General features: G+C 48.2%; 2 protein-coding genes across 4 annotated transcripts in view; one reads left to right on the forward strand and one right to left on the reverse strand.

Moving 5' to 3' along the window:
• The window catches only part of PFKM (phosphofructokinase, muscle), a 56,193-nt gene extending 38,543 nt beyond the window's left edge, over positions 1-17,650 (reverse strand). The window contains exons 1-2 of one of the 2 annotated variants that reach the window (XM_034792141.1): positions 17,509-17,650; positions 5,371-5,469 (exon numbers count right to left, since the gene is read on the reverse strand). In XM_034792141.1, the coding sequence (XP_034648032.1) occupies positions 5,371-5,469; positions 17,509-17,647 (238 nt within the window). In that variant the 5' untranslated portion in view covers positions 17,648-17,650. Of the gene's footprint in view, positions 1-5,370; positions 5,470-15,028; positions 15,047-17,508 lie in introns of those variants that run through there. The other variant, XM_034792142.1, reaches the window with a different exon arrangement.
• A 4,185-nt stretch (positions 17,651-21,835) lies between these two features.
• SENP1 (SUMO specific peptidase 1) overlaps positions 21,836-21,956 on the forward strand; it is a 25,627-nt gene continuing 25,506 nt past the window's right edge. For both annotated transcript variants that reach the window (XR_004648349.1, XM_034792143.1), the window contains exon 1: positions 21,836-21,906. The gene's annotated coding sequence lies outside the window, so the exon portion shown is untranslated. The remainder of the gene's footprint in view (positions 21,907-21,956) is intronic.

Genomic DNA, 21,956 nt, shown 5'->3' on the forward strand with positions numbered 1-21,956 from the left:
TACACATCGAGGGCTGTTTCTCCCCTTGTGCATCAGCTGGCTCTGAGGCCAAGGGGGTGTGGCTTAGCAAAAAAATCAACCCGAATTCAGCTGTGAGATTGTTTGACACTACCATAGAGGGTCCCCCTTACAGTCACCCCAGCTAACAATGCCATTAGCCAAGACTGCTCCTGCCAGTGCTGGTGCGTGGCTGGTATCACAGCTCCTGGAGCATCAGGCTGCCGTCGCCAATTTAATTACCCCCAGCCCTGCAGCTCCCACTTCACCCGCACGTCCTAGATCAAAACCATCAGGTCTATTCCCTGCCCCTTTCTTATCTTGGTCCAGTGCCCAGTGTGCTCAGTGCAGGACATCCCTCAGCTAAGGGGCACGGGGATTCCCCCAGCCCTGTTCTACCCTCCCCACTCTCTGAGGATGAGTGTGTCACTTTTCTACCCCCTGCTGCAAGCTGCTGTGTCTCTCACATGGGAAGGGAGTTCTGCAGAGTTGCTAGATCAGTGGAGGTAGAGCAGACAGCTAGGCAATGCCAATCCTCCCACCATAAGCTTCCTGCAAAATTTTTAAACCCGGGGGGGGTTCCCAGAAATTTCTGGACTACGCAGATCTTCTGTTGTGATTTACAGCACGGTAGTACTTCACATGGGGACAGACAAACATAACCCAGCCAAGGATTTGCAGAAGTGACTAGGGATTTTGGGTGCCCAACCTGAGATGCCTGAAAGGGGCCTGACGTTCAAAGGGTGGAGGACTCCGCACTTTCTGAGAATCCGGGCCCTTAACGTGCCTTAAATAGGGCTCCCAAAAGCTCTGTCACTTTTGAAAGTATTCAGTTGAAACCAACAACATTCAAAGAATGAATGAACTTCCCTTAAAATGAAAAAAAAAAAAAAAAGGAAATTCCCAGACCAAAAAAACTTTGTTAAACTGGACTTAGGTTGCAAATATTGATCAATAACTTAAGGGGATCAAACTTGAGAAGAACGTTGTGATTTAGAATGAAATCAAACATTGGAAAATCCAGAAAATTCTCAGTTAGGGAAAATCTTGAAACAGACACAAGTATGGAAACGCAGAGTAAGTTCCCCTTAACTCTTCCCATGTTGTTCTTCCCACCTATTCCTGCAATCATGAGATAAGCTCCTGCCTGCCCACTAAATACCTTCAGGATTGATACCAACTACCAACCAGCGCTCTACTAATGTGTGACCACCCACGCTAATGAGTGCACATGGTATGTGCTATCTCCACAGGCCCAGATTCTGCTCCGGTTTACCCTCCATGCTACCACCTTACCTTGTGCTTCATACACATACCCACACCAGAGGGCCATCCAAGAAATGTCACCACCATGTATACGCTTTACTCTCTGAACATATCCCATAGCTGCAGGAGTCTTGCAACTTCTTCTGCAGCATTTGGTGCTGATCACTGTCAGACAGGACACGGGGCTCGATGGACCTCGGGTCTGAGCCATTCCGGGAGTTTCCTCTGTTTCCTTTAACATGTTTGTGCTTTGCCCCTAATGTAAATTGTGGTGGACATGCTTAAAGGCATCTTCAGTCATAGACTGTGGTGAGCTTATGATACAGGTCATATGTGGAAGGAAGAATGGCCTAGTGGTTAGGGCACTTGCCTAGGTACTGGGAGACCCGAAGTTCAATTCCCAGCTCCTTAGACAAGTCAGTCTCTGTGTACTTCAGTACCCCCCATCTGTGGGATGGGGATGCTAGCCCTGCCCTGCCTCATAGGAATGTGTGAGAACAAATACAGTGAAGGTATTGAGATGAGGGTCTGTACAAGTATGTGAGATACACAGAGAACCCCCATTACTTGGTGCTCTCCCAGATGCTTATTACACAGATCTGTTGTCTCACCTCTTAGGGCAGGGGCCATCTGGGATATGTCTGCACAGCACCTGGTACAAAGGGGCCTTGGTTACCTCCATATCAATGAGAACAATAGATTGACCTTCCCTGAGGACTGCACCTGGAGGGGGGGAGAGGGAGGCTTGCGTGTCCCTGGAAGCTCTGCCAGTGGGAGCTTTCACTCCTGGTAGGATCACCCGAGCTGGACGGGCCAAAGGGTAGGGACCAGCCGAAGTGCAGTTTGGGTTCTGAGTGACAGGCCAACCACCTAGCCGCGTAAAACAGTTTCTGTTACAGAAACACGACAAGGCAGCCGTTCCTGCGAACGGCAGGAGAGACAGGGATGGCAGAGCCTTGTTTGTGCCATAAGCAGGGAAGGATTCAGAGCAATTGACCAAGAGGCTTTAGGCTCCCCTTCCCATGCGGTGGTTCAAAGCCCAGGAGGAAGCAAAGGGGGATTCTAAAGTGTTGAGTTCTGATGGGCTAGAATTGGGTGCGTAATGAGTGTATGATGGGGGAGGAGAGTGTCCAGCGCTCTGCTCCTGCACACAACCCTCCTCCTTGCATTTCCTGACTGCAAATGTCAGGAGAGCCTGCTGCAACCAGGGCAGGGAGATTGAAGGGGCAGCACATGCCGCACCCTGCTAAAAGCCATTGCAGCCCTTGCTTTGCTGTGTGGAGCTGTTCTGCGAGGCCCCCGAATGCAGGCTGCAGCTCACAAGCTGCACTGAAGCCCATGGTATTGTTTGACTGGAATTGGTCTCTGTGAAAGTGGCCTCCATCTTTACGTCCTCGCTTACTTCCAGACCTGCTCCATCCACACACTAAAGAGTCACTCTAATAAGCACCTTCCAGCTGGGGAGATCAAAGCACTTCACAAACATTGATCCTGTGGGGCAGGGGAGTGTGATCGTCTTTCTTCTGCAGAAAGGGTAACTGGGGCAGGGGTAGCGACTTGCACTACCCAGAGATAGAGTCAGGGAGGGAGAGGAATTATTTAAGCTCAGTATCAATGTGGACACAAGAACAAATGGATATAAACTGGCCATCAGGAAGTTTAGACTTGAAATTAGACGAAGGTTTCTAACCATCAGATGACTGAAGTTCTGGAACAGCCTTCCAAGGGGAGCAGTGGGGGCAAAAGACATATCTGGCTTGATAAATTTAGGGAGGGGATGGTATGATGGGATAGCCTAATTTTGGCAATAAAATTGGTCTTTGACTATTAGCGGTAAATATGCCCAATGGTCTGTGATGGGATGTTAGATGGATGGGATCTGAGTTACTAGACAATTCTGTCCTAGGTGCTGGCTGGTGAGTCTTGCCCACATGCTGATCACCGTATTTGGGGTCGAAAGGAATTTTCCTCCAGGGCAGATTGGCAGAAGCCCTGGGGGTTTTCACCTTCCTCTGCAGCGTGGGGCACGGGTCACTTACTAGAGGATTCTCTGCACCTGGAGGTCTTTAAACCACGATTTGAGGACTTCAATAGCTCAGACATAGGTTAGGGGTTTGATACAGGAGTGGGTGGGTGAGATTCTGTGGCCTGTGTTGTGCAGGAGATCAGACTAGATGATCATAATGGTCCATTCTGACCTTAGAGTCTATGATTCTAACCCAGGAGTCCTGACTCCCAGTCCTGTGCTCTACCCACTTGAAAATGCGTACTCCCGTGTTGGGTAAGCCCCCTCTGGGGTCTGAAAGCCAAGAAGCTGCATGGTGTCACACTCAAGCACGGATTCCGGGGACAAGAGTCCATCCGCAGTGAAATTTGCTGCCAGTGGAGTCGAACAGCATAAGTGAGGACAGAATCCGGCCTAGCAGTTGGGACTTAGTTAATAATTCTATGGCTCCACAAGAGGCATAGACTTCAAGCCCTTCTCCCATAGCTGTGTGGGTTCTGCAGGGCTAGCCGGAGTAGAATTCAAGCCCTTCTCCCATAGCTGTGTAGGTTCTGCAGGGCTAGCCGGAGTAGAATAAGAGTAATAGAATCTTATTTTACTCAGCCAATCAGCACACAGGACTTCACACTTGATGCTCCCAAATTTAAAATAAATACTGTATCTATCCAGGTACGTGACTCTCTTCCCTGTAGTGTCCGAACCCCAACATTTTCCAAAGCCGGCATCTGAAAAATGATCTGTTTTAAATTTGATATCTATATGAAATTTTGGACCCCTTGATTTTTGGAGAGCTCTGTTTTAGACACCCCTACCCTACAATCAATGCACTTGGAATGAGAGGTCCCATTTGCAAATCAGGCTGTAAGAGGGGCATTATTATATCTTTTATCTGATGGTTTATGAAAGCAATCACAGGCTCTAGGTGCCATCACAGATCCTTGCACTGCTTCCTGAGTAGTGGTTAAAGCCACAAGGCCTCATGGGCACCTGAGCCAGGTTGGCATCTGATCCAAGATCACACCTTGTGATTTTATTGCGAGTCTCATGATAGTTAATGTTCTCCAAGCCCCAGCTCCCGGAGTCACATGATGTGAATCTCAGCTCTCGTTTAAAAAAAGAAGTATGTTTCTAGCCTTTGTGGTTATGGAGAAAAGCTTGAAAATATGATTCCTAAAGACTCAAAACCTAAAAGGCAAAGAAAATGCACCCACAATTTATTGTTTCCTTCAAGCCCACCCCACCCCACCTCCCAACCTCATGATTTTTATGCTTATCTCGTGATTTTGGGAGGTGTAACTCATGATTTTGGATGCTCAGGGAATACCGCATTTAAGCACCAAAATAAGGACTGGATTTCCCCAAAGTATCTTGCCAACATATCTATACCACACACATTGGTCACCATTTTAAAAAACGACTGGGGGGGTTGAGTTCCCAACTGGAGACACCTTAAAGCAGTGGTTCTCAACCAGGGATATGCAGAGGTCTTCCAGGGGGTACATACTGGAGACACCTTAAAGCAGTGGTTCTCAACCAGGGGTACATGTACTCCGGGGGGTACGCAGAGGTCTTTCAGGGGGTACATCAACTCATCTAGATATTTGCCCAGTTTTACCACAGGCTACAGAAACAGCACAAACTAAAATTGCATACAGACAATGACTTATTTATACAGTTCTATATACTATACACTGAAATGTAAGTACAATATTTATATTCCAGTTGATTTATTTGATAATTAGATGGTAAAAATGAGAAAGGCAGCAATTTTTCAGTACTAGTGCGCTGTGACACTTTTGTATTTGTATGTCTGATTTTGTAAGCAGGTAGTTTTTAAGTGAGGTGCAACTTGGGGGTACTACGCAAGACAAATCAGACTCCTGAAAGGGGCACAGTCGTCTGAAAAGGTTGAGAGCCACTGCCTTAAAAGGGAGCAGATGCTTTCTGGGCGGATGCCCAGTGCTCCCTGAAAATCTCCAGGGTTCTCCCGCTGGGCTGTCCCAAAATTGAAGCAACCAGAACCTCTAGTCTCTTTTGAAAATCATGCCCATCGATTCAAACAAACAGACTCCAAACACAAACAGTGCTGCTTATCTCCTTACCCTGCGCGTCTCCTCCCGAGGTCAGCACAGCAATGGCTTTCCCAATCCCCAGGTTGTGTGTGCGCTCATGTTTTTCTGGTGGCTGCGACATTTTCTTAGCTGGAATATAAAAATAATATATAGATTGGGGAAGGAGAGTCCCTTCCCAGGTGCCTCCTGCCTGCCCGATTCCCACACGGTCTCTGGGACCAGGACAGTTTCTTGCAGTCAGGGCTATCTCCTTTCAAAGCACCACCACTCGGTAAACGACAAGCCAAAATGTCAATCCTGTAAATTATACTCTGTGCAGCGTCAGCCGCACCTAAATCTGGATGCGCGCAATGAGCTGTCACGTTGTGTGTCTGAGGGACCAAGGGATACAGACTTTGGCAGAGCAGCTAGGAATTGCTGCTTTGGGCCCTTTTCAACAGGTTTTGGGGTTTTCTGTTTGTTTGTTTAGTTGTTCTGATGGTACACACCACCGATCAACAGGCACATCCCTGCAAAGTAACAAAGCCACATGGTATGTTGCATCCGAAGAAGTGAAGTTTTTACTCACGAAAGCTTATGCCCAAATAAATCTGTTAGTCTTTAAGGTGCCACCAGACTCCTTGTTGTTTTTGTAGATACAGACTAACATGGCTACCCCCTGATACTTGATGGTATGAGCTGAAATTTAGGTTTGCAAAATCCCAACACACAATCAGAAGGGAAAAGCTAATACTGTGCCTCTGAGGGTTTTTTCGCAGATGTCCCTAGTCACTGAGCAGCAGTATGCACCAGCTGGTCAGCTAGCAGAAGTATCTGATCAAAGTGACCTGTTCTTTTCCGACAATGGGCCTGATCCTCAGTTACGGTAAGGCCATTGTATACTGCTTTGGCAGTGTATAGGGCCTTACGTTCTGCCACTGACATGCTGGGTGAACTTGGGCAAGTCATTTCACTGCCCGGTGCCTCGGTTTCCCCACCTGTAACACGAGGAGAATGATATGGACCCCCTTTATAAAGCTCCAAGCTCTATGGATGAAAAACACCATCAGAGTTAGGTATTATTAATTATATGGGGAGTATAAATTACATTTATGTTCATTTTAAGGCCCCTTCACATCACTAGAGTGGTGCAAAGCGACTTTAGGGTAACTAAGAGTTAGGCTCAAAGGCACATTTAAAGAAACTTTCTCTGGTGGCTTAAGTCCCAAATTGAGGTTTAATTAAAAAAAAAAAGAAACTCCATTATTCATAGATTTTTTTCATATTTTTCCAGTAAAAACATTTAAGAAAATTTTCCTGCAGCACCTGGACCCAAAACCGTTTTAGCATGATTTGGACCTGCACGGATCTACTGATGGGAAACCCTGGATAAGAGCTAGGGGCTATTATGATGATTGTTCCAGGCACCAGAACCAGCCCATGTAGCTGCCTAGAAAGTGACCAGAAAGAAAAGCGAAACTGACTTGCCTATTTTCATCCTGGGGTGAGTTTTAAAGAAAAGAAATCCAACATCATAAATGGTGGCAATTATTCTTTGTGTTACAGGACTACACAGAGGCTCTGAATAAAAACTAGGGTCACACTGTGCTCGGCGCTGTACAAACACCTAGGAAGAGACAGTCCCTGCCCTGAATAATAATAAGGCAAAAAGAGGGGAAGTCACTGGTCTGGTCAGTGGCAAAGCTGGGAATAGAACCTAGGTCACGTGAGTCCCAGCCTGTTCTAGTCTATATAAGTCCAGCGCTCTATTCACTAGGTCACACTGCCTCTCTGCCTGAAAACCTTATAATCTAAACAAGCATGACAGACAAAGGGTGGAAGGGGAAACTGAGGCACGGAGTGGGGCCATGACTTGCCCGAGGTTATGCAACAGGTCAGTGGCAGAGCCTGAGTCCAAGGAGGTCTCCTGAGTCCAAGTCCAGTGCCCTAACCGCTAGACCATGTAGCCTCCTCCATAAAAGTGTGATGTATCATTCTTCGGTGCCTCAGATCAGGCACCCAAATCAGAGAGCAGTTTGGCAAAGCCGGGCCTATATAACTGCAGTAAAATTAAACTCCTGTGCCCTGCATGCCCCACCCTGCTATTAACTTCAACGTGATCCTGTCAGCCTGTCCCTACACTGAATCCTGGTGTGACGAGCGGTTGTCCTTTCCCCGTGCCTTTCTCACTGTTGAGCTCAGTGGAACTCCGGAGGTCACCAGCTTTCAGTTACATCAACATCTTCCAGGCAGGAACTGAGACAAAACCATTAATGCCACTTGCCCAGTTTGGGGACCTCAATTTGAGGGGAGGTGCTCGGGTTAACAACGCCCCCACCAGGAAGCCGTCTGCAAATGAAAACTCTGGGGCCTGCTGTGTATGCATATGTCGAACCAGTTTAATCATTTTGATTGGGGGTGTGATTTTATACTTCTATAATTATAGTAACACAACCCTTAGTGACGGATGCAGTTCTCATAAGATTGAGAACAACACCTAGTTCTTATATAGCATTTTTCATCAGTAGCTCTCCAAGCGCTTCACAGAGGAGATTATACTGGTATAAAGGTGCCACATAGACACGATGTACCATCTGTGCACACTGTCTGCTGAAAAAGCTCAGTGTTTGCTACCGACCAAGCTCTTTCAGCAGAGCGCGTGCACAGTCCGTGTGTGCTGTGTCCACGCAGCATCAGGTTGCACTGGCTGAAGCGTGGGGGGGCACTGTCACGGTTGGGCTTTTACCAGTTTTCACGGAAAGTGTCCTGGGTTTTACATTATTCAGGTTTTACCATTTTCACCGGAATTTTGGAAGAGGGGAACTCCCCAGAACCAGCTCTCTGCTCCAGAAGGAGAGAAAGCGGCTCGGTAAATTGGTGGCCCAAGTCATCCTCCCGTCCCTGAATATCAACCTCAATATTTACTCAGAAAACCATGAAGTTAATTTTTTGCACCGATTTTCACCCATTTTTAAATGTTTGTAATAAATACTGATAAATTCCTAGGACATTTTAAACAAAATAAAACCCGAAAACAAAGGTCTTTGACTGTGGACAGTCACCCCAGAGTCCTTCAGGCACACGGCCTCATGGGAAATTGTCACTGTACAGTGTAAGACCCATTCATCCCTCAGGAAATTGTGGGTATTTGGGGTCAATCCCCTCTGTTCTATCCCATGATCAACTGCACAACACTCTTCCTCATTGTAAGGACAGGGCATACAATCCTGTTGGATTTGCAAGGTCGCTAGATCTGTCAAATGGAGACAATAACCCATCCTTTGCTTAAACTCTTTGGGGACAAGGGCTGTTCCTTTGTCTCTTTACAACACCCAGCACCACATTGAGAGAAGACTGTTCTACCAGGACTTTGGCTGTGGCTTTTAGAGGAAATGCCTCTACCCACTTTGAAAAAGGATCGACAACCACCTTTGCCTCTCTGGTTCCTTGGTAAAGGACCTATAAAATCAATCTGCAAAGCCATCCATGGACTTTCATACACCTGAGATTGCAACGGTGCATTCCTTTTGGATGGAGTAGAGCTGGCTTGGGCACAAGCCAAACAGTTGTCACAATATTGTTGTACATCCAACCTAAGAAGTGGCAGTCAGGGGGCGTTGGACAGTTTCATCCACTCCCTGATGTCCTCCTGTAGGAGTGTCATGAACCATATACATTATTTCCCTTCTTAGGTGAGTTGGAGCCACCCACGCAGGAAAAGGACCTCCTGTGTACATGAGAATTCCGTCCACGACCTGTAAATACTGTCTATATCTCCTGTGTAAGGGGTTTAATGTTAGTGATCATTCTCCTTCTGCTTTGGAAAGCTCCTGGGTTACCCTCACTATGTCCTTGTCCCATTTTTGCATTTCTTTTTAAGTCAGGTATGTCAATATTTACAACCTTAGTTGAGGTAATTGGGCACATGGGACCAAGGGTAATGATGGAATACTCTTGGTCCTTTTCCCTCCAGAATTCCCCTGATCAGGCACCCTCTCAGGCCAATTTATCGGGCTTTCCATTCTCAGTAGTATAGGGTTCTAATTTCCAGTGGGCCTTTATCTTTTTCTAGCAGGCTAGCCCCATGGGGTACACACTGGTCACTAGGTGCGACCACAATTCATATAATAATGTTGCTCCTTTGTTTCAGTGTTTTGCCCACATTTGTGGCCTTGCTGGGTTGTTTCCCTTAGGAGGAGAAAGTGATGATATGAGTCAGGTGTATTCTTTGACGCAAACCTGTTTATGTACAAAGTATGCACACATACCCCTTAGACACAACAGACAACAGCAGGCAGTTTCCTTGCTCACAATATCCAAGCCTGCCTCCCACACCAGTCCTGTGCCCCAAAGAGATCTCTCCCTCTGCTTCCTCATGAGTCATGACTACTTCACTTGCTGTCTTGCAACTTTCTGCCTTACACACAGCTGCAACCAATCAATCCCGTGTCCCCAGTGTATGCAGGGAAAACCCTCAGCCCACATGGCTTAGGACTTCTTAGCTTTCCCATTCTGGCACAATGCCTTGGGCGGTAGCCTCCTTTTGTTTCAGCTATCACTACACAAAAAGGTATTTAACTGCTCCTTCCAGTTGGCCCAAATGAAGGGTCATTATTACACCCATCAGCTTTAACCTGGTCTGTGATTGTCTGTATACATTAAAGACCCACTTGATGGCAGCCATGAATACCTTCCAGCAAAACAAACAACAACAGGGATTGGAAAAATAACTGCAAGAAAACAGTATTCAGTACCTGAATAACAAGGAGTCTGGTGGAACCTTAAAGACTAACAGATTTATTTGGGCATAAGCTTTCGAGGTTTTTACTCACGAAAGCTTATGCCCAAATAAATCTGTTAGTCTTTAAGGTGCCACCAGACTCTTTGTTGTTTTTGTAGATTTATAAGCTTATGCCCAAATAAATCTGTTAGTCTTTAAGGTGCCACCGGACTCCTTGTTGTTTTTAACTCCTTGTTGTTCCTGCATCTGACGAAGTGGGTATTCACCCCTGAAAGCTTATGCTCCAATACGTCTGTTAGTCTATAAGGTGCCACAGGACTCTTTGTCGTTTTTTATAGATCCAGACTAAAATGGCTACCCCTCTGATACTTGTTTTTGTGGATACAGACTAACATGGCTACCCCCTGATACTGTACAGTACCTGAATGTTTTCTGTATAATTTTAGCACAATTACCATAGTGATTGGAACCTTTGACATTTCCTTTACACTTTGTACGAATATACAGTTTGGGGCGGGGATGGGTGGGGCACTTGCATTTGATACACTGTGGCCCTAGCAATAAAGCTACAAAAGCAATGATGTTATTACAGTCGCTATCTGGGAGAGGATGCGAAGGCAGATTACTGGCTAATGCAGAGCCACCAGGTCAGCCATAAGGTGAATGAGCTTAGGGCCAGCAATAACTCAGACAGAATCCTAGAAACCATATGCATCTACTGGGGAGAAAACCTTAGCAAAGATCCCTTAGGGGAGTATATCTCCACAATTGTTCCAACAAGGGATGCAATTTATAACTCATCAGAATGGGCTGTGGGTCCAGCCCCCAAATCCACCGGACTCTACGTGATCCCCAGAAGACAAGGGCTATGGACCAAAAGCTCTCATGTCTCTGAGTTCCTGATGCCTCCCATCCCATTCCCTAACAGCACGGCTCCATTGACCTCCTCTAGCTATAACTCCCCTTGAATGGTGGAGGGAGTTCCCCACTGTGGAAACCTGGGAGGGGCGGTGTTCCCCCTTTCCTTGGGAATCTCCATAGGGGCCAGTGTGGTGGCAACAATTCACAGCCCTGCCCCCAGTGTTAATCTGAGCTGCCCCCACCTCCTATGCAGATCCAGACCCTATGGAGGGCTCTACATGGAGCCTCAAAAATGGGATGGGGGTGTGTGTATGTCAGTGCCACAGAGATGGTCTAGGGCAGCAGTTCTCAACCAGGAGTCCGGGGCCTCCTGCAGGGCCGTGAGCAGGTTTCAGGGGGTCCACCAAGCAGGGCCAATGTTAGACTCACTGGAGCCCAGGGCAGAAAGCCAAAGTCCCGCTGTGCAGAGCTGAAGTCCGGGCCCCTGAGCTCTGCCACCTGGGGCTGAAGTTGAAGCCGGAGCAACTTGGCTTTGTGGGGCCCGCTATGGCGTGGGGCCCCGGGCAGTTGCCCGGCTTTCTACCGCCTAACGCCAGCCCTGGCTTTTATATGCAGAAAACCAGTTGTGGCGGCACAGGTGGGCCATGGAGTTTTTATAGCATATTGGAGGGGGGGGGGGGGGGGTGGACTCAGAAAAAGGTTAAGAACCCCTGGTCTAGGGCTTACCTAATTCTCTCTCCTGCCAAATCTCCATATTCAGTGGGCATTTGGGCCAGTCACCAAGGAGAACCCCCAAGTCAAGCCCCCTAACTAGCATGGGGCTAGATTCTCTCAGGCCAATGGGGAGGCCTCTCCGACAGCCCTCAGTTCAGTCCCTGCTAGAGGGCCTGCTCTCCTCCGTGGGCTGCTAGCAGAGAACATTGTGATGTCACTGGAAAGCCCAGGCAACTGTTTCTTTGTTCACAGGTTATGTCATCTCCATGGCCTGGAGGTCCACCCCCTCCCAGTGAGGACTGATGGGATGGTCTCTCTGCTGCATCAGGAGGCAGCTAACCAGAGAGGGGATTTTTTTTTTAAGCTACCTCTCAACTTTGTCCAACAGTCCCCCAATTTCCATAGCCGTGCGGTCTGCGCCAGCTTTACTTTGCCGCCAGTTCCCCCGAGATCCCTCTGCTCCAGCACACTTGGCCGCTTCGCCTGGCACCGTACTCTTCTCAGCGTGGCAAGTGGCTCAGATGGAGTCCAATTCTGGCTGCCACGCTACAGTAAGTCATTAGGAACTGCGGGTTCTTAGCGTCTCTGAAGAGCAGGCCTCTAGGGCCAAGATCTTGATAAGCATTTAGTCTTTGATTTCAATGAAAATGAGGAGCCTGCATACCTTTGAGGATCTGGGCCGAGGTATCTCAGGTTGGTCACTGAAAAACTGAGTATCAGAGGGGTAGCCGTGTTAGTCTGAATCTGTAAAAAGCAACAGAGGGTCCTGTGGCACCTTTGAGACTAACAGAAGTATTGGGAGCATAAGCTTTCGTGGGTAAGAACCTCACTTCTTCAGATGCAAGAAGTGCATCTTGCATCTGAGGAAGTGAGGTTCTTACCCACGAAAGCTTATGCTCCCAATACTTCTGTTAGTCTCAAAGGTGCCACAGGACCCTCTGTTGAAAAACTGAGGAACACTAATCAGTGGCCACTTTAAAAAAATATTGGCCAAAGCCTCTAGCTCCCTACAGTTGTGAAGGAAACCTTCCCAAGGTGAACCAGCTGTTGCAGCAACTCAAATGTTTTAAGGAGCAATCTGAAGAAGGAGAGGGCTCTTTCCCTACTCCACCAGCATCACAGTACACTATAGTCTTCAGCTACCGTATGGCAGTGTTTATTTCCCATTCAGATCCTAAGAAATCCTTAGAAAGCTTGTCTGGGGTTACTCATGCAGGGCCACTGCCCACAACCTCCTTTCCTGCTGTGTCTACAGGGCTAAGGAAACAAGCCTGCAAAGGGTTAAGTGGATGGAGATCAGATGCAGCTGGGGAGGGAGGGCTGGGTTTTGGCTACTGTGAGAAGGGGAAAAGGCAGTTGTAGTTGCCAGTATTGACTGGAACAGTTTTGCACGGACTCTGGGGCGGCAGAGGGAGATGGTGTGGGGGAGCTAGGGGAGGGGACAGAATGGGGGGAGGTTGCTGCTGGGTCAGAGGGAGCCAAGTGTGTCACTGGGCAACTGGGGGTGGGGGAGTGGAAGCAGGGGTTGCTGGGATGGGAGGGGAATCTGTTGGCTTGGGAAGGTGGGGTGGGAGAGAAGGAGGAGTTGAGTAACATGGGGAGTCAATGGGTGAGTGAGGGAAGCAGGATGGGGTGTGAGTAGACTGAGGGGACAGTGAGTCAGTCAGTAGTAGCAGACCCTCCCCTCCATGGAAACAATTAGTGTAGGCCTTAGAACAGGGGTGGGCAAACTTTTTGGCCTGACGGCCACATCTGGGAATAGAAATTGTATGGCGGGCCATGAATGCTCACAAAATTGGGGTTGGGATGCGGGAGTGGGTGAGGACTCTGGTTGGGAGTGCGAGCTCTAGGGTGGGGCCAGAAATGAGGAGTTCAGGGTATGGAAAGGGGATCGGGGCTGGGAGGGGGGTTGGGGTGCAGGACGAGGTGCAGGCTCTGGCTGGGGGTGTAGGCTCTGGGGTGGGGCTGGGGGGTTTGGGGTGCAGGAGGGTGCTCTGGGATCAAGGGGTTTGGAGGGCAGGAGGGGGATCAGGGCTGGGGCAGGCAGTTGGGGCATGGGGAGAGGCTCAGGGGTGCAGGCTCCAGGCGGTGCTTACCTCAAGCAGCTCCTGGAAACAGGTGTATGTCCCTTCTCTGGCTCCTACATGGAGGCACGGCCAGGCGGCTCTGCACGCTGCCCCATCTGGAGGCACCGCCCCTGCAGCTCCCACTGGAGCACCGGAGGGGGCCATTGGAGCGCGTAGGAGCCAGAGATGGGTCATGCCACTGCTTCTGGGAGCCGTGTGGTACGGCCCTTGACCCTGCTCCCTGGCTGGAGCGCCAGAGCAGGGCAAGCCCTAGACCCCACTCCCCAGCAGGCGTTCGAGGGTTGGCTTAAAACGGCTGGCGGGCCGGATGCGGCCCGGGGGCCGTAGTTTGCCCACCCCTGGCTTAAAATATGTCATGAGAGTATCCTTAGGGCTGCTGGCTGTTGTAATGGGAGCTATAGAATGGCATAGCTTTAGCTGCTAGCACTGTTCCTGGCAGGGATGGAAGTATCCCCATCCCGATCCCCTCCTGCGACATGGGCTGGGGTGGCAGCTCCCAAGGGTGGGTGTTTTAAACCCCAGGACAGTCCTGGTCAAAACAGCAGAGTTGGGGAGAAGTGATAAGAACCAGGGGGAGCCCCAACCTGCGAGATCACACACTGTTCTTCCTGCAGAACCTGTCTCACAGGGCACACACTGAATAAGGCAAGGGGATGCAGTGACTGATTCCTGCCTCATTCTAACCTTTATTTGTTTGTGGTTAAACACTGTGCAGATCTGCTGAGGGTTATCTATGGACCTGCTTCGAATTAACGCCCACTGTCACTGAGCATAATCTGGTGCCTGGGATGGATGCTCCATGGTGGATGTAGGTGGGGGAACCAGTTCAGCAGAGATGATAAAAGTAACGTATTGCAAAAACAATAGTGTATTTCCACAACATTTAAATGTATTTAAAAATAAGTAATTTAACTTGATGCCAACAGAGAAAACATTTGATTTTTTGGTAGACAGGACACCCAGTGTCCTGCTTGTGACCTTTTCGCTTTACTCCTGATTGACTAAGTGATTTAAAAATACATGTTGCATCCTTCCTACATTCACTGCTGCTATTACTTGAATTCTAGCTAAAGCTCCTCATGAAATCGGAGCCCTGCTGTGCTAGGTGCTGGACATACACTTTGTAAGAGATGGTCTCTGCCCCAAAGAACGTGCTATTTCCCTATTTTACAGATGGGGAAAACTGAGGCACAGAGCGTGAGCCCATGATTCAGGAAGGTAGCTAAGCATATGCATCACTTCCATGACTTCAGTGGGACTACTCACATTCTTAAGCAGGTGGTGAATCAAGGTCTGCATAGCTTACCTGAGATCAGATGGGGTGCATGTGGTAGAGGCAGGTCTCCCGAGTCACAATTCATAGAGTTTAAAGCCAGAGGGGATTCCTGTGATCATCTAGTCTGACCTCCTGCATATCACAGACCACAGGGCTTCCCTGGATTAATCCCTGTTCAAACTAGTGCATATTTTTAGGGGGAAAAAATCCAATTTTGATTTAAAAATCCAGTTGAGGAGAATCCGCCACAGCCCTTGGTGAGTTGTTTCAGTGATTAACTGTCTTCGCTGTTAAAAAATGGAGCCTTATTTCGAGTCTGAATTTGTCTAGTGCTTTAACCACAAGACGCCTCCTCTCTCGCGTCCAGCTTGGCCAATGGGGCAGGAGTGCAGCAAGAACACAATGAAAGCCTGTGTTGTGATGTAGACAGGATTTGCCTGCAACAGCTAGTTGAACAATTATGAATAACAAACGCCCTTGTTAACAAACCAACCAAAATAATGATCAGTTGGCTAACAGTTAATGAACAGAGGAAAGTTAAATTAATTGGCTAACATTCGTGAACTGCAAATTGAGGGCTTGGCTTTAATCATCACACACATTCCCCTTGTCAGCTGTCTTGGTTGTCTCTCAAGGAAGAGAGGTGTGGTTAGCTGAGAGAGCTCTGCAGGTTGTCAAACCTGATGGTGTGCATTTATAACCCTTCTTTATTAAGTCGATGCCATCAGCCAGATTTTCTCTGAGCTCCCTTCATGCTCCGAGCTGAAGCACTGGGGCTGGTTGAAAGTTTTCCATTTAAACTCTTCTTTGATGGAAAATTGGGACTTTGATTAAAAAATTTTTCATGAAAAGTGCTGGCTTTCTGCAGGGAATTTTGATATTTAATGAAAAACCTGAACACCTGAAATCCAAAGAGATTTCACGTTTGGGCTGAAATATTTCAGGTCTTCCACCATCGCCCACTGTGGGAAGAGGGATAGCTCAGTGGTTTGAGCATTGGCCTGCTAAACCCAGGGTTGTGAGCTCAATCCTTGAGGGGGCCATTTAGGGATATAGGGCAAAAATCTGTCTGGGGATTGGGCCTGCTTTGAACAGGGGGTTGGACTAGATGACCTCTTGAGGTCCCTTCCAACCCTGAGATTCTGTGATTCAATACCAAGATGATTAGTCTTAGAAGCCTGACAGAAACTCCCTGAGCAGGGTGGCCTAGAACTCACCAGCATCCACATGGTGGCGTGATTCCTGGGATTCATATACTAAGTAGTTGTGCTAGATAGCTTTCATTCCTGGGACGGGGCCACCTCCTGTACCTGGGTCAGATGAAAAAACCCAGCCTTGCACCCAACCTGTCATGCCTGGGCTCATAACTGAATGCCCAGGGGGAGAGTGTGTGCTAACACAGGACTAGCTGAGTCATCCAGCCAGATTTCAAGGGATGCACACAAGACCAGACACCTCTTTATTATCACTATGATCTGATGGCACTCATTTGTAAAGCACTTGTCACTCCTGGGCTGGTGACATGATGAGTCCTGGTATCTAGGGAGGGAAAGGCCAAAGGAGCAGCAAACTGTTTTTACGCCGATACATAGAACTCACTGAGTGGTAATTGGTTTGTCAAGCACCAAGTACATTGTCAGTGCCCAATAAATAATAATAGATATTTCCCATACCTGTACCTCTCCATTCGCTGAAATCCCCAAACCCTCCACCGGATATTCCCACTACATTTCTCCCTGCTCATCCACTAAAGTGCCATCGTTTTCTACCCTCTGCTGTCAATCCCTCTCCTCCATCCAACATCAACAAACCTCACTATCAGAGGGGTAGCCGTATTAGTCTGTATCCACAAAAACAACGAGGAGTCTGGTGGCACCGTAAAGACTAACAGATTTATTTGGGCCTAAGCTTTCGTGGGTAAAAAACCCCACTTCTTTGGATGCATGGAGTGAAAATTACAGATGCAGGCATAAATATACTGACACATGAAGAGAAGGGTAAGGTAACTTATATATTTATGCCTGCATAAATATACTGCCTGCATCTGTAATTTTCATTCCATGCATCTGAAGAAGTGGGGTTTTTACCCACAAAAGCTTAGGCCCAAATAAATCTGTTAAACCTCACTATGTTTCAATTAAAACCTTCTGATGAATCATTTCCCCCCACCCCCATTATTTGCAGTTCTCAGCACCAACGTGCCCACTGGCACCCAGACCCACTCCATCCAAATCCTCTTCATATCCCCAGCCTCTCCCCATCCCAGATGCATTCCACCCCGTACCCTGTGTGCATGCTCAGTTTCCATTCACTTGTTAAAGAAGGGCTAGATTGTGATGTCCTTGCTCACTTTGGGTAGCATCTTATCCCATCAGCAGCCCCATTATAATCAACCAAGTGATACCTGGGGAATAAAGCACTACCAGGTGCAAGCAAGAGTGTTACAATCTGATCCTAAGAGTTTCAGCAACAAATTACTCATCAGTCTGCAAATATCAAACTCCACTAACCTGGTGGCTCTTTTTTTTTCTGGGAGAACGGGAAGAAGGTGAAGAAAAAGAAAACTGCGAAAGCAAGTGACACAGAAATGAAAAGTTTGGACCCAACTACAGAGAGGTCCAATGGAGACCACATAACCGGAAAGTGCATGCTTTCCTCCCTTATATTTATAGACATTATATCAGCCCGCTGGAGCAGCTGCCTCTCCCATGCCTCCCTCTTATTGGCTGATATAAAGGGCATGGCCTTACATTGAAGAGGTTTGAATCACATTGCTTGCAAACTAATTTTAAAAACCAGGGCCTGATTCTCACTTACACTAAGGCCTCTTTATGTCAGTCTGGCAGCGTAAAAGTGCCTTGAAGTGGGTATAAATGTTCCCCTCCCCCCCCCCAGCACCCTCCGCACAGAGGGCCACTGTGGCTGATTCAGAACAGAGATAAAGGCTCTACGACAGCTCTACCATTAGCCCACAGCATAGGAAGTGGATAAGGGGTGTAGCCAGAGTGCACCGCACTGGCCCCTAGGAAGTAGAGTATAAGTCAAGGACAGCCCTACAGTTTCTCTGACTTACACCAGGATTCAGGCCAGGCACGGTCACAGAATACAGGGAATGCCAAAGTGGCTTCAATCTACCTTAAACCCCCTCCACCCACACACCGTTCGTTCCTGCCCCAAGTGCAGAAAAATAATTCAACACCAGGCCTATAAAATTTACTTTATTTCAGTTATAAATGGTTAATTTCAACTGCTCAGCGAATTAAAGTTACAAACAGAATGGCCTCTTGGATTCTCTCTGCAGAAAGCACCATCATGATTTGAACAAACAGCAGGATCGTATTCTGCGTGAACTACCACAAAGGCTACTCCCGTGGGAGTTGGAGTTCTCCATTCATTCCATGAACAGAAGCCCCAAGCTAATGGTATTACTTCTAGTTGAGCAAAGGATGTGAAGACAAATAATTAACCAGACTGATTCATGGGCATGGCTAAGCAATCAGAAATCACAGGGAGGTGGGGACAGCGTCCCAATACAATGATTATTATCTCACGGAAGTGCTTTGTAGTGAATGGGTCCAGCATCATTAGCGAAGCTGACAAGTTCAAGAGGAATGCTGTAATCTTGCATGTACACAAGCAGTGGATACGAGTCCTTTCATGGCCAAGAAGTAACACAAATCTTTTACTTACTCCTGTGAGGTAGGTTTTAAAGATAAGACAAACGCTGGATGACGGCTGGGTCTTGTAGTGTCACCCGTCAAAGCCAGAATACAACCTCAAACACAAACACGTTTTGAAGGCCAAGTCAGGGTTGAGAGTATGCTCCTTCAAACATAATTACTACTATTCAGTGAGCAACACAATGCGAGTCACACAACACATGGCAAGACAAACAGGCCCACAGGATGATGGGAAAGGTTATAGGGAATAGGGAAAGACTAGTTCAAAAATACCCAAGGGAAACAGTAGCTCCCAAGATAGTATATACTGCCTGATGCCAAAGACTGCATGCATCAGTGCCTGGAGACAATAGTGCAGCTTCAAAAAGAGAAAGCAGGTCCACAACCTCTCTTGTTCTACTCCCCAATGAGACTGCCTTGTATTATTATTGCTTATTATTTGTAATATGGTAGACCCAAGAGGCCTGCCATAGGGAAACATAGACAGCAGCCAGGGTCCCATTGTGCTAAGTTGGAAAATATAGTAAGAGACAGTTCCTACCTCAAAGAGCTTGCAATTGAAATAGACAAGACAGACAAAAGGTGGGAAGAGTTAGGGTACGTCTTCACTTACCGGAGGGTCCGGCGGCAGGCAATCGATGTTCTGGGATCGATCCCGGAAGTGCTCGCCGTCGACGCCGGTACTCCAGCTCGCCGAGAGGAATACGCGGCATCGACGGGGGAGCCTCCCTGCCGCGTCTGGACCCGCGGTAAGTTCGGACTAAGGTACTTCGAATTCAGCTACGTTATTAACGTAGCTGAATTTGCGTACCTTAGTCCGAAGTGGGGACTTAGTGGGGACCAGGCCAAAGAGAGGCACAGAGACAAGTGACTTGCCCCAGGTCACACAGCAGGTCAATGGCAGAGCCAGGGCCGCCCAGAGGATTCAGGGGGCCTGGGGCAAAGCAATTTCGGGGGCCCCTTCCATAAAAAAAAGTTGCAATACTATAGAATACTATATTCTCATGGGGGCCCGTGGGGACTGGGACAAATTGCCCCACTTGCCCCACCGCGGGTGGCCCTGGGCAGAGCTGGGAATAAAACCAGATATCCCAAGTAGAGCAAGGTGACATTTTTCAGATGAATAGTTTATTTGCTGAAAAACGTAGTTTTGATCCACCCAAAATTATATGTGAATTTGCCCTGGTTGGTTTAGGTTTTTAGTCTTATAAAGCCAAAGAGAATGACAATGACACGTTAGTCTGGTGATTAAGGCACTCGCCTGGAAGTAGGAGATGTGGATTTAAATCCCTCTTCTGAATCAGGCAGGCAGAAGATTTGAATCCACATCTCCTACCTCCCAGGTGAGTGCCTTCATCACCAAGCTAAACAGTTGTTTGCTTTCCGAGGCCCAATGAGGAACAATATTTTATACAAAGGAGAAGACCTTCAACAGGAGAGCTTGAGACCAGACTAGGTTACAGCCTGGTGGTTGGGCTGCTCACCTGTGTGGGGGGAGATTTGAGTTCAAGTTCTACTGCAAGAGTAGGGATTCAACCCTGGCTTTACCACATACAGGCAAGTACCCTCACCACTGGGCTAAAAGTAAACACACAGTTTTCTGCAGCTGACTGAATTTTTTCAGTTTGTTTTGATTTAAGTTTGCTGGCCAAACCAAGTTCCAGTCTGGCATCTATATGTACCAGGCCATGCTGCCTCAGCAAGCTTCATAGAAAGGGTCAGGTGTGCTCCAAGTTTCCCTCATTTCCACCAACCCCTCCAGCTGAAATATATTTTAAGGTAGTTTCAGCAGAAGTGGGTTTCTGAAAAGCAGCAGGGCTGGCCCACTCCCAACCGGAGGGAGCAGGATAATTTATTAACGCAGGGTGAAAAATATTTTTTTGGTGAAAAATTTAGATTTTTCAACCAAATAATTTATTTATTTATTTATTTTTGGGAGGAGGGGTCAAAAATGTCAAAACTGAACTGTTTTCACAATACATTTTGATTTTGAAGAAAGCTGAAAAATCTCAACCAGCTGTGTGACTTGTATAGCACCCAAATGATAGGTCCTTTGAGGACAAGTATGAAGCCAAGAAGACTTTAGTCCCTCCTCCAAAGTACACACCAGGCTAAAGGCTTGTCTACACTCAAATGTATACTGGTATAAACCAAGACATACTGACAGTTATTCTGGTCTCACCTCCTGTGTGGATACTCTTATTCTAGTATGACTGCCTTCTTTTGGTTTATGTCACTGGGGAAGGGGCTTTTAAGATAAATGAAAAAAGCTATGCTTATACCAAAATAAAAGTTTCCACGTGGGGGCTATCCTGGTATAACTGGTAAATCTTGCCTGTGATAGCATACAAAATGCGGTGTTCTGTATACCTATATGACCACATGCGTCTGACGAAGTGGGCATTCACCCACGAAAGCTTATGCTCCAATACGTCTGTTAGTCTATAAGGTGCCACAGGACTCTTTGTCGCTGTATATGTAGGTGCTTTGGTCTCCATCACCAGGGCTGGGATGTACAGGAACGCCATGTCACTGAATGTGGATGTCCGCTGCTCACTCCGTTTAGTTTGGATTTTGTTCTTTAATGTCACTGTCTCTCTTTGTGGGAGGGGAGGTGGGAAGAGATTTTTAAGGAAAGCTTGACGGCTCCCTCCCCCCTAACTTTTTAACGTACCTGCATCTGCCACCAGTAGGGTGACCAGACAGCAAAGGTGAAAAATCGGGATGGGGGTAACAGGAACCTATATAAGAAAAAGACCCCAAAATCGGGACATCTGATCACCCGAGCCACCAGCAGCTGCATCGCTCCCAGGTGACCCCCAGCTTGCTCTGCTCCATGGGGATTTTGCTTCCGCCCCACCCCGGGTGCGTGACCCCTCTCCCCACTCCCCCCCCCTACTCTGAGCCCGACCATCCCCCCTACCCCTTAACCCCCGGAGCACTGCGCCCCCAGGGTGACGTCACCCTCCTCTGCCTCCCCCAAGAGCCCCCCTCCAACCCTGGGGGGTGACACCGACCAACCGTCGCTCCTCGCCAGCCCCCCCGCGCGGACAGCCCCACTCTCCTCCCCCACGCCCCGGGGTGACGCTGACCGCGCGTTTCCCGACCTGCCCCGCGCCGAGGCGCTCGCCGAACGATCACTTCCGCTCCAGCCCGCCTGGTTTCCGGCCGCCTCGTTGCCGGGATTTGGGGTGAGGGGCCCGCGCGCTCCGCCTGGTTCCGCTTCCGGTAAGAGAGTCCTGCCCGCTCCCGGTGCGCCCCCCCCCCCCCCCCCCCCC

This window comes from Trachemys scripta, chromosome 16, assembly GCF_013100865.1.
Source record: "Trachemys scripta elegans isolate TJP31775 chromosome 16, CAS_Tse_1.0, whole genome shotgun sequence".
NCBI lineage: Eukaryota > Metazoa > Chordata > Testudines > Emydidae > Trachemys > Trachemys scripta.